The 13,804-nt window shown below is 33.3% G+C and overlaps 1 protein-coding gene across 17 annotated transcripts in view; it reads right to left on the minus strand.

Moving 5' to 3' along the window:
• LOC117119776 (46 kDa FK506-binding nuclear protein-like) overlaps positions 1-13,804 on the minus strand; it is a 49,559-nt gene that overhangs the window by 30,165 nt on the left and 5,590 nt on the right. For 16 of the 17 annotated variants that reach the window (XR_004447242.1, XM_033264673.1, XM_033264672.1 and 13 more), the window contains exons 2-7: positions 12,186-12,284; positions 6,668-6,820; positions 5,929-6,045; positions 3,634-4,665; positions 3,118-3,287; positions 2,116-2,359 (exon numbers count right to left, since the gene is read on the minus strand). Coding sequence is in view for 16 of the 17 variants with exons in the window: in XM_033264673.1 (XP_033120564.1) it covers positions 2,116-2,359; positions 3,118-3,287; positions 3,634-4,665; positions 5,929-6,045; positions 6,668-6,820; positions 12,186-12,284 (1,815 nt within the window). In the remaining variant the exon portion in view is untranslated. The remainder of the gene's footprint in view (positions 1-2,115; positions 2,360-3,117; positions 3,288-3,633; positions 4,666-5,928; positions 6,046-6,667; positions 6,821-12,185; positions 12,285-13,804) is intronic. The other variant, XM_033264680.1, reaches the window with a different exon arrangement.

Genomic DNA, 13,804 nt, shown 5'->3' on the forward strand with positions numbered 1-13,804 from the left:
TTTTGACAAACAATGACCTTTCAGAGGTCAAATTGCTGTCAAGAATATGAATTGGCTACTTCGCAGCAATAAGAATTACCTGGAAAAATTTGTTTAATTTTACTAAGGAAAAAAAAATCCCTAATGCAACACCGGAGAAACTTAAAGCAATAGCACATAATATAATGACTGTGAATAAATTATTAATGTTAGTATCAAAAATTGATTTGCCTAGGAATTTGGTAAATTAGTATAATTTATAATTGTATTTTATTTTATTTTTTTTTTTTTTTTGGACCCTGTATGAGTGGTTGTGTTCACTTTTGGCGATCCTTAATCAAGGCTAGTGGTTTCTTTATTGTAGATCTTATCTATAAAGATTGTGTCACACTAGAGAAAATTAGGCACATTTGACAAACTAAAGCAATACTACTATGCCATGCAGCATTGCTTACAGCACATTTGTGGCAAAGCATCTAAATTGCTCTAATAAATAAAAATAAACCTTAATCTGTATGACTGTATATTTCAATGAAAGAATAGATCTTTGATCACTGACACAACTAACAATGAATCAGTTTACAGATGTTTCACTTGAAACATCACAATAATAGCAATAGGACAAAAGCTGGTTCTTAAGTAGGCTCTCAGTTGTCTTGTTTATACTGTACCATGTACAGCAGATCAGTTAATTTGCCTATTATTAATTTACATAGTTATAGTCTGTGTTAAAGAAAAACACTTTGGAAAACTTTTGGATTGAATACTTCGTATTACACAAGTTATTACCTTTTAATTGAAAACTAAAATCATCCAATTAACAGACAATACCGTTGGCATAGTCCACAGATTAACTGGTACATAATTTAAGCTGGTATGTAGTAATGTAGAGGTTTGAAAATCAGCGAAACCTTAGATGTTTTGATCCTTGTATCATTACAAGTTACTAGCTTATTTCATCCTTTTAGTAGCTATTACTTTATTTCATTAATATTTTTAAAGGTTTTCCATATTTTTGACAGGCATTTTAAAACACATAAAAAGTAATCTGTCTAGTAAAGTACTTATTTTAGTAATTGTGTTCAGATACTGTAGAACCTAATAAAAAAATGTTGATTTTGCTGTATGTTGGCTGTAAACTTGTGCTTCATAGTTGTTTCTAGTTACTTCCCAGGTAAAGTGTTCATTCAATTTTTTCAAGTTAATATTGACATTGCTCACATGTCTGAAATTATTAATTAGTGAATGGTTAACTAATTAGCATTGCAGGATTTGAACCCTGAATTCTGGAATTAGAAGACAAGCATCTCAACCACCAAGCTACACATCCACTCTAAATTTATATGTATAAAGTCCAGTTCTCTTACAAAAACAGTATCAAAGTAGAGGGTAGTGAATATTGAATATTAGGCCCAGCACTACGGCAATAATACTATCTGCTACAAGTGTTTGTATTTACTATATACATGCATTATACAAATACAAATAATGATAACAATTTATGTTACAACACATACAAATCTAAAATTCTTTCATGGATTAATACCAAGAAATCAAGTGCATTTTACTTTTTAATCTGATCTCCAAGCAAGTTTGGGTTTGTAAACATTTCTTTAATTAGCAGTGGATTAAGGTTTTCTATAGCAACAGTATGTTGTTGAAATTACCTTGAACTCTTGAGATTCTAATATTATTGAGACAATGCAAAATGCACCTTATAAATCTATTGATAGACTGAATGATAATGAATTATAAATAACTAATTGCAAATTAATAAAAAGATAAGTAGTACATACACTAATCTTGACAACTGTTGTCTTTTAAAGTTTTGATTTAAGCTGATCTTACATAATATGAATTGATATATAATTTAATACAACACTATTGAGATATATTTTAATACAGTACAATCTCAGCTAGAAATTTAAATTAAAATTTTAAAATTGGTTTTTATATTCTTCTTACAATCTTGTACTAAAACATATCTATTATGTTAAATAATTTAAAGACAGGCCTTTCTGCCCTCTATATAACCCAAAACGAAAAAAAGCCAGATACAATATTTTTAATAAACAAAACCAAACTTGTCGGGAGAACAAATCATCGAAACTGAATAAAAAATATTTGCAGGCTCACCTTTAATCGCTTGGATGATTTCCTGGTTAAGTGGTTGACGATTAGGATTTTTGGAATGCCCATGATCAGTCGCTTTACCCATAGCAAGCGTTTCACGATCAAAAAATGCATCCAATAGACGACGTATGCATAATGACCAAGGATTTCGAGAACATTCTCGTGAGGCCTGTTCGATGTCACCCAACCTACGTTTGCTGATAAATACATTGTAACCTTCAGCTAAACGCACTGTATCGACATCAGGCTGCAACATGGAATAAGAGAGTTAGTATATGGTGTAAATGATGTATGGCAGGATACATTCTTTATCAAGCACTGCTCTAAAAGAAGATTATTCTTGATAGCAAATAATGGAAAAACTGAATGACTAAAATGAAAGCAAATGTGTGTAGAGGGCCCCAGACTTGTAATGGTACTTCTTTGAATAAGTAAGGATTTATGATAATCATAAAGCCATTGCAAATGCGGTTTAACTGAATTGCCTGCTGTTGTAATGACATATCTTATAAGACTAAATATTCATTTAGTATTTATAATTTATTAATGTTTCATCCAATTGAACTCTATATGAAAATGTTAATTTTTTGGTTAAGTTCAATAGTTCATTTATTTGTTTTAAAAATTAAAGTCAATGTTTTATTTATGTATTCATAAAATTAGGGTCAATCAATTATAAAAATAGTAAGTAAGTGATAGTGAGTAAATCAATGCCAAAAAATACTTAAAATCAATTGACCTACAAACCCAAAATCATTAGTTTTAGAGCCAAATAATAATCCTCTTGCATTAAAAAATTGATTATGCAGTGTTTCATATCAGATAATCTAAACAGGCATTTATATCATGTTTAGGTGGACTGTTAATTACATATTCAAGTTCGTATCCACTCAACATTCCTCTGCATTCTTTGCAATCATGTTTTTAAAGACAACATCAGATTTGTCAACCTTATTCTATACTTTATCCAATTTATAGAAACAACAGCAATCCCTTGAAACTTACCCCAGAGGTTAGGTCAAAATAACATGGAAGTCCCTCATTATTGTACTTAAGCACGCCCCCAACCCCTACAGCATCGGGGATGATTGGCATAGGTACGTCACGACTAGGGCCTGGTTGATTTATGTCCATTGGTAATGATTCTTGCTTTACTGATTGGTCACTTTCTGCATCTGTAATAATGTAATCATTAAGGTTATCATGCATAACGTACTAGTACTTTCTTTCATTCAACAGGTTAAAAGGTTTTATGTAATTATGTAATATTCATTTGAAATTCTCTACATTTGAGGTATTCTTGTTTTAAGTTGTTCTGTCCATCTTGATTGAAAAATGTAATTAAACTGAAAAATGTTTTAAATGAATATACAAATACTGTAGCTTAAGAGGAAAATTTAGACAAAACATTTCTATTGTATAATTTCTATTTCTAAGCTACTTTAAGTCTATTTACAAATAGCTTAAGGGAAATTTTAGACAAAATACAATTATTCACTAGTATCATGTATATTTACTTACCTGCAGGAATTTCCACAACTTCAACAGCCCCTTCACTTTCAGCTCTCGCCGAGAGACTCTTCCTGGCCTCATCTGCAAGCCTAGCTTGGAAGTCCCTCCAATTCCTCTCCTGTGAGGCACTGTCGTCTTGTCCCTGGTGAGGTGATGGGCTCCCGTCTGTTGGGGTAAGGCCCGTCCGAGGTGCCAACGACTGAGTTGATACAATTTGTGGTGTAACAGTTTCCATACTCTCTGATGGTGCATCCACAGTCATCACTTGCAGTGATTTGGACGAGACAATAACCGGACTACTCGATTCCCCGGTACTTGTGGTTAATGGATGCGCCTGAGTGTGCACACTTGGGGGTAAGCTGTGATTACTTGGTATTCTACTTTGACTACTACTATGTCTTAAACTACTTTCATTAGGGACAGACTGCATTGGGTGGGCATGAGCTTTCTGTGACTGCAGTAACAAAGGTGAAGGACCATGTATGCTACCACGGATGTTTGAGACTGGTGGGTAAACCTGGCGTATGTGTGTCTCTATGGCAGTAGAAAAATTGCTAATGTTCATGGCTGCCATCCTGGACGGATCCACATGGTGGTGGACATTGGCAGGCATATTATTAGTCCTTGTAAATGATTCACTTGGCAAAGTGCTAGATATTTCAGTGTTCTTTTGTGTACTTATTACTCTACTAGGATCTGATTGCATTTCATTGGATCTCTCTTTGGCCATTCTTTGAGATAAATTCCTTTCTTCTGGTGTTTCTGATACTCTTTCCTTTTCTGAGCTCTGTCCACCTCCTTTTCTTCCATCATCCATTCTCCTTTTCTTGTGCCGCCTTCGTTTACGCCACTGTCTTTCTACATTTCCGTGCATTATGCTTCTGTTTTGTGATCTTGGATGCCTATCTTTGGTTGCATTCTCCTGTCGACCGATATCTTTACCGCTTTCCGTAACCCGCCAACCTGGGCGTTTCCGTTTTGGTTTATGGTATAAATTTCTCCCTCGCATTCTTGAGTAGAACATAGGTGGGGTGTGTACATCTGAAATACAAATGAGTGTGCTTGTAGTACAAGGGTGTATGTCCCTTGTATTTCAATCTGGCCTAAGACATGTACAACTTCAAATAAAGCAGCATTTGGGAAAAAACAGGCCTACAGTATAGCAAGTTAAAAGTCAAAAGTTGATTGGAAAATGCCTCTCAAAAGGGAATTGGCATTGAAATTGTGAGATTAAACTCACCCATATTTTTCCATGTATTAAATTAACTGCTTTTGTTGGAAACCAGTGCGACACTCACAAAAGCAGCTGATTATAAAACCATTCTTAAAAATGAATTGATAAATTAGTATTACATTTTAAATGAAATGTTAGAATGATTTTAGAAACTGGGACAAGAAACTCACCCATTTAAAATCTTGTTGTCTTGCATTAAATTAACTGCCTTTGTGGGAAAATCAGCGCGAAACTCACATCACAGCGAATGAAAAATATTGGCATTTTAAATAGTCCTACCTTTAGTGATTTTGTTTTCAGGGATAAAAATCGATGAAGTTGTACATATTTGAGACCAGATCTGAGATAAATTCTATAAAATCATATGAAAAATACATATCTTCGGAAAAGAGACAATTCCCTTTCCAAATTCTGAAAATTGAGAAGCAGGTAAATATACAAAGTATTCCTTGAACAGTACCAGAATACTTCCAGAAATAATCACATCAACATTACAAAAGCAATGATATTTTAAGATTCATTCACTAATCTTGTGAATAATTATTTTAACTTAACAGTATGCTAGGGATTTACTTTCTCAATATTAAAATAAAAGTTTCTGTTACAGTGTTTATATTTTAAAATAGTTCATAATTCATAATAAGATCTATTGGTAAGTTAGAAAGGACTGCTCTTCTAGAAATGTTTTCTAGTAATTAAGAAATTCTAAAATCCCTTTCCATGTATTACAATGGTCCTTATAAAACCTTTCTTCAATAATTAAAATAATTAATAATAATAATAATAACAATAATAATAATAATAATAATAATAATAATAATAATAATAATAATAGTTTATTCTTATATAGCGCAAGTAAGCAAGCTCTCAATGTGCTGTACATAAAAAACAGAATAAGAATGTCATGTTAAATTAATAAAAAAAACTCGATGAAAAAAGGTCTTTAGCTTGGATTTGAATTAATCTACAATTATTTTATAGCAATCGTCTTCCACCAGTTAATGTGTGCATATTGCATCTTCATCTAGTTATTATCAATAATAATTTTGTGCTTGAAGTCATGTACTTACCATCTGATGTATTTCCAAGGCTTTCTTCAGAGTCCGATTCTGACATTGATGGGTAATCCAGATCGCCATCATCCATACTGAAGGATGGCCTAAGGTACCCACTTAAATGCACCATACCTACACAAATATAAAACAATCACTGCTCTTAAAAGCATTCTTTAAGGCAGGGCTGGGCATAATAATCAGTCGGAGTGCCAAAGTGAATTTTCGATTTAACATCAAGGGCCGCACCCAAACTTTGATGTTTCCAGTGACCTTCCAAAGACCTCCAAGCACTGTTTCTACACCACTTTATTCTGAGTTTTAATGTTACTTTTACATATGATATCGGTGTCGGGCCTTACAAAACAAGGTGTTTTCTAGCCAATGTTGTTCGGCGGGCCGCACACATAGGGTTTATAATGCATTTTTGGGGGCCGCACTTTTCCCACCTGTGCTATAAGGTCTATGTTAACATGCTAACTGCAATAATAAAATAGGCTATTTATACAGAATACTGTATATTGCAAGAAATGCCTCTAAGGCCTTAACATTATTGGCCTTGTTCATAGGATCATAACACCTTTGTTGTACTGCCTAGATTACAAGCATGTACAACTTCAATACAAAATGCTCAAGTTGGCTATTCTTTTAGCAGCTAGGGTTCTCACCAGCATTTCACCTGTACAATGGAACATGAAAGAAACACAACTCATTGATAATGAAAAAGGAATTATTGACACCTCAAATAAAACCATACCTTTTCCTTCCATGAAAAAAGTGACCTCTTCACCTTCAGAGAAGCAAAGGTTAAGGGGTTGTTGGTGAAGGTGGCCATGTTGTAAAGAGCACAGGAGGAACTCTGTGCGATCATGTCTCACCATCACCTGAGCTAAGCCTGTTGGTTTGGAATCTAAAAAAAGAGAAATACATAGTCTTAGTATGACATTAAATGACTTAAGATATCTGAAGATAATTATATCTGAAGCATATATTTGAAGTACTAAACTGTACAGCAGTTTAATATGAGCATAGACGTGTAATTCATTCCATTACTGTAAATCAGCAACTCCACCTTACAGAACCTATGAATTATATATAACAGCTAAAATAAAATATGACAATTTTGAAAGTTGATGGGTTAGATTTAAAAAAATATTTATAATTTTTTAATGAGCACTATCAAAATAGGCTCTGGGAGAAAAAAAAAACAATGTTAACGCAATGTTACGTACAACTGATATTTATAAAACACTGAAATGATGTTTGATGAAGATCACAATGCATATAAGATTGCAGGAATGCAATAATATGTTGGAACAATGTAGTAAATTGTATAGTAGATAGTTTAGTAATATTACATAAAATCAAGTAAACAAAATGCTTCATTGTTCATCACATCCTACATTTGCATCCATAATAATACACAATAACACAGTAGAAATACCTGCTCCATGTATTGGATATGCAGTATTAATGATATACAGTATCAAATGTCTTTGCACAAGACCAGACACACAACATAATGATGTAGCCTGCATATATTCATGTTGGAATGCATAATCAATGACACCACTACATGTTTTGGCTGGGCACTAATTTGCCTTTGTTGTTTGCTTCTTTTTTGTTTGCATTTTGCTATGAAAAATATTCCATTGTATATGGTACTGTGCTTGATATTACTGTGCTGATACTGATAACGCACCATTGTGTTGGTGAATTGCTTTTTGAGTGTGCTCCCTACCAGTATGCTCTTTGTTATCAGCTTTATGTGTATTTTCCACTTGTCTATGAATTTCTCAGATGATCCCTAATATACTGGCAACACAAGCTGTGAGCATTCTACAAAGCTCACACCAAGTGCCACCATCCCAGCAACAAGCCTCATCTGACATTAGCCAATCACAGACGTGCCTGGCAGCCATGCCTAGGATGTGTGGCCCATTACACATGCAAATGTATTGCACATGTGAAATACATTGTGATAAGGTCATATGGGTCAAACAAACAGGCTTGGAATGGCTGTGGAGAACCAACGAATGGAGAATGATACATGGAGAACGTACTGTAGAGCAGCCATTACTGTATCTAATTTATTAATGAATTCATGAGATTTTGGCATGAACTTCTTATAAAAAAGAATCAAATAAACTTTCAACTCCACATTTTATGGATACTTGTGTGTAGGCGTATATATTTATATGACAAAAATATATTACTTTCCTATTATTAATTTTAAGACTTTTTTTCATATTATTGTTTTATGGTTCATATTTTTTTTTATATGCATAGGTTAATCTAGAAATACCTTGAGAATTATTTTTATTTTCATAACATTTTTCAGTCAGAATTTTATTTGTTTAATTGTGCAATAATTAGTTAAGGTTGTTAATTATTTATATTTTGTATTCAATTAGACCACAGTCTGTGAAGGCCACCAGTACAGACATGTAGTGTCACCTAATAAATAAAAAATTACAAGGGTCAATATATTCATCACACATATCAAATACTGAGTGACGCATTAACATACTTTGATTTGATTTTAATTTATAAATTCTTTTTAGGTAAATGTATTGTACAGTACTATAGGGTTTCTTTATTCATTTTATTCCAATGCATTTTAAGTAAATAACGAATAAATCAATTAAAAAACTATGCTTAATTTTTAACTTGTTTAATATTATTAAAGTGAGGATGTTGCTTAATTTTAAATATATTTTTAATTTTCAATTATCTTTCAAAATTTACCTTAATGTTTTCTAAGACACAATAATTTATCATAATGGCCTATACAGTATGCTATAATTGTTTTTACCTTCTAAATTTAAATGTAATATTTATTACTAATTTTTGTTTTGTTTTTATTTTATTATCTGTAAGCAAAAATTTAATTTGTATGACAAAGAAGATTATTACAAGTTGTCAAAATCACTCGCTAATTATTCTGCATAATTTATATAACAATAGTAACTTTGGATATATATCTAGTGATAAATAGACAACTTTGGATAAATATCTAGTGATAAATAGACAAAAATATATTGTCACACCAGGATTCGACCTGCCTTTGAGATGCTCTACTAACCATGAAGGCAAATGGTATACATCCTTGGATTTCAGTGAAAAGAGGAAGTTTTTTGTACTGTAATACAATGAATAACACAATAACTGACTGCATAATAATAATAAAGACAAATTCAGTCATTCATGTATTCTAGATTTATTACACTATAAAAAGTTGGTCAAACAAAACAAAAAACTTCAAACTGCATTTAATTTAATGTTAAGTGATTAAACATTTGTGATACATTTCCATTTGTTGTCTCCTTTTTTGGAATCATGGTGGCGGGGAAACAACCATCCAACTGAAACGGCTTTGTATGAGTTGTATTCATATGCCGTGCTGTGTGCAACAGGATCGGCCATATAATATAGACTGTCATTTAACATAATTAAACCAGCTCTATGCTGTTTTCTATTTGGTTTACTGTGTAATACTGAGTTGACCTTTGACATTTCTGGAGCAGGTGCAATTATGCAGCTTTTCTTGCACTGCTATGTTATTCCTTAAAAACCATAACATACATATCATATCTCAACAATTAAATTACTAGAACTGAATATATATTAAAATAAATTTCAAATATTTTAATTCATCAAATTACAATTACGGTAAACATAAGACAAGAGTAACTATTACATGCCTTAAGTTGTATTAATTATTTTGAATCTTTCATCTTTAGGAATACAACCATTGTAGTACTTTAGCATGCTATAAAAAAAAATTAGGATATTAAAATAGGCTACAATAGGCTACTAAACACATTTGGGATATTCCAGGATCCAGTGTTTAAAATATTTTTCTTTACACAGTCATTATATCAAGATGGATATATTGTATTTTAAGTCAAAATTAAATAAGCTGCACATCATCTGGCAAATAAGATAGTAAATACATACTCCAAGTATCGAAATGCACGCCATCGGGATATCTGAGATTAATCAGCGGACCTTTCGGTTTTTTCATCTGGCAATCTAACATATTAAGAAAACCAAGCTTGCTTTTTTTAGAACATGTGTAGAAAGCATCCTTCTATGGAAGACAACTCCCTGATGGAAGTGAAACTTGGAGCATGAATAAAGACCTTCAGACTGACTTGATGGCACATACACCTGGTAGCTTATGAGTACAGGTATGGTACGGGACCAAAGTGTGTATGTAAATCGGGGGATTCGTCTGGTAAATTGTTACCAGTTAAGGCCAACTCAGACAGCAGCCCGACCCGATTTGTTGTCGCGTCGGGTCTGTGTGAGTTAAACGGAGACGCGATGGTGTGCGTCGGGGCAGTTGAGTCTTAGAATATTAAACATGTTTAATATTTCTCACGACGGCTTAAGACTGTCCCCGACGATAAATCGGGTCGGGCTGCGTCGGCCGACGCTGTCTGAGTTGGCCTTAAGTTTTAGGATACTTCATGGGTTAGTTTCCTTATTTTCTTTTTTTTTCACATTCTTCAAAAACGCTTTGGGACTAATAGCGTACTGTATTATTAATTGTATAAGGTGCTATACAAGTAGATTTCCATTCCAGTTCCATTAATCAAATATTTATTTGATTTGAATTGAAATACAAATTATGATATGCAAAATAACTCGCTGAGACATTAAAAATCTTTGGCTAGTGAATGCGGAAGTAAACACAAGCGGCTAGCGACGTCGCACTGCACGAATCGACCACATGACAGGGAGTAAAATTAAGTCCAGACTCCATTTATTTACCGTAGTACCATTATCGTTTGTTATGTCTAAAAGGTCTAATACTGCAAAACAACTGGCTGAGACACAGCTACTGAATGCAAAATCAAACACAGCAAACGGTCCATTGAAAAAAGTTGATTAAAGTTATTATTTTATAATCAAATAATCTTAAATACGGATTGATATTCAATTGTGTCCTCGAAAATGGTAGATTTCAAATTCCGAACATATATCACTGCTTTGTTCGCTGCGGTTACTTTCTATCATGAAATCACGAAGCGAGCAATTTCAGACAGAAAATTTCATTACTTCATTGCACTTTCAGGGAGGCAGGCCTAAATACAGTAAGTGATAAAATCTGTCTAATAAGGGCCAATAAATGTATAGATTTCATGTTTCCTATGATTGACATTCCCTGTCCCGATTTCCAGTAAACTCCTGCAACTTGTGGGAATCTTGGGACCCTCTTTAATTGTGCAATAAAGTTCTTAAATTCAGTAGGGAGTAACTGCCCATGACAGTCAGCCGGCTATGCAGGTAATCATGAAACACAACAAATACCATGTGCTAAGTAACACCCAGAAGTTACATTTTCCACTGTGATTGGAGCAGGTGAACTTGACCTGGTAGATACAGTATGTTGATAAATGCTTATTACAGTATTTCAATTGTATAATATTGTGTTAGGCATATACATGTCATGGTGTGCAGATGCCAAAGTTGCAATTATGGTGGGTGGGGGCCACCCAGCCTGTGAGTTTTCCACCTAGTCTTAGGCCAATTTCATGGATATGGTATTAAAACAACTACAGTTTTCTGACTACAAATATTGATGAACAGGTTGTCAATATTTTCATAAACCTACTCCTCTCACCCTCCCCTCCCAATTGTTTAAAATGATAGCATAACTTCAAGATATAAAAAATAAAAGTGTTCTTATTAATTAGTACAATCATTTTTCCCATTTCTGCCTCATTAAACATAATTATAAGGTATTTAGCGACTCCTATAAAATGAAAGATAAGCTAAGTAATTATTCAAAGTAGGGAACAAACATCCCTGTAAAGTAAATATGGCAGGCATATTAATTAGGGCAGTAGGCTACTTACATTGCATAAATTGAAATCACTAATAAATGTCATTAACATTCTCCCTAATGTCAAAAAATGTGGATTCTCTCTAACCAGTATTAACTTGTGTGTTAGTCTCTATGTTAGTACATGGAGGTATAAACATATTATTTTATACCTCCATGGTTAGCACAATGTGAAAACAGTGCACACAACTACAGAGAGTACTGTTGTATTATCACTCAGGGAACTATACAATAAAAAGCGTATTGTTAGCCTTGTATACCTCTTGCCAACCTCCCCCTACTGGGGATCATCATACAAGAATAGACTAAAAAATCCAGTGACATGGGATATAGTTTCTTTGTTCAAAAACAAAAAAAGGTTTTTAAATGTAAAATCTATGAATCTGAATTAATTCTTTATTATTAAAATATCAATTCTTACCAACACCGGAAAATTCTCTCGTCTCAAGAGCAGCCATTGTGACATTGAAAGTTTCATTCACTATTTGGGAATAATGTTTACCGCCCTCTATAGACAAACCTGTGAAAAAAGAATTGAATTTAAGAAGTTTAGCTTTTTACACTTTAGAGAAATTATTTAATAGATCAACAAATTTCTATACTTTAAACTACCTTTAAATTTATTTCCTCTTGCTTTTGTGATGTTACTACTACTAGTCTAAATGATGCAGTGGACCTCTTACAAGGATACTGTCTCCTGAAGTAGTCCACGGCATGGACTTTCAAAGAAATCCACTTCATGGACAAATGCTAGAGGAAATATAAACTGCCAATTTTATCCACTGCTCTCCTTGTATTTCAGCTGAAGGGCTAAAATGTAACAATTAAAAGAAAGGGCACTGCCTAAGCTTTCAGAAGAGATATTTAATCCATTGTTCCTGTGTGCAATATGATCCATGTACATGTGTCAATGAACACAGTACACTTTTCTGAAAGAGTAAGGGATTGTCTCCCAGTTTCCCAATCACCAATAGAAGAACCACTGACTGGAAATAGGTCTTCAGATTTCAGGTTATCCTTGGTGTTCACACCAAATACATTCAATCCAATTTATCATGTTCTTATTGCTAAAAAGTTACAAAAATAGATACTGAATGAAAGACCTGAAGCACTTACAAAGCATTATCTCACATTACATCACATAATAGCATGGTTCACGTCGAACTTTTATCTAGATATACATCCACTTAACTAGTTAAAAGTTTGACGTGAACCACTCAATTATAGCTAGATAAAGGAATTAAGTCACATAAGTTAAGTGACTTAACTTCACTAGAATAACGGTAAATTTTTGCTTAACAGTAAAGTCGGCTCGGATTACAAGGACACGATTACGTAACATAGGCATCTAAGCCAGCGTTGTTGTATTGTACCACCATTATCATCTTCTGGCTGGCAACAACGTACTTTAACAATGCTAACAACAACATCAAAGTAGTCTCATTAGTCTGTTTTTCAGAAATTATTTGTAATACTATGGGTAAAAACCCAGCAAACGTCCGTTTTACGAATAGTCGAAATAACCAATGACCTTTGCCCTTTGCATCATCGACCAAATAATAACCTTAAAAAGTCCGATTGGGTACGTTTTTCAAAGTGACAATGTATATTTTTCTTAATAATAAAATCAGATTTGTTGTATTTATTTATTGACAATTCAATCTTTTCCATTTCTGCTATAATAGTCGCTATTAATTCAATTTCAACGAACTACCACCAACGCCAGTTGTTAAACTGAGCGCACATGTTTACGATGACGAAATAAAAAAGTGTGTAGAAGTCAGCAACTTATTTGACACTGCGAAGCTAGATTTTCGCGAAGTGCATGTAAACAACACAATTGAGCGATCTAACTACAAAGCAGGACAGAAAGGTCCATAAAGTATACACACGTTTTAATGAAAATGAAAACAATATTTTGTTAAATGGAAGAATGCTAGCTAGCGATTAAAATAATTCGTTTTTTATCGAAGGTAAATGTAGCTAGGGCCTAGAGAATCTACTACTTAGATTGCGATAGAACACGCTGCTGCACTGGTC

Source organism: Anneissia japonica, unplaced genomic scaffold (assembly GCF_011630105.1).
Source record: "Anneissia japonica isolate Jap-2015-1 unplaced genomic scaffold, ASM1163010v1 scaffold724_len3256291_cov202, whole genome shotgun sequence".
NCBI lineage: Eukaryota > Metazoa > Echinodermata > Crinoidea > Comatulida > Comatulidae > Anneissia > Anneissia japonica.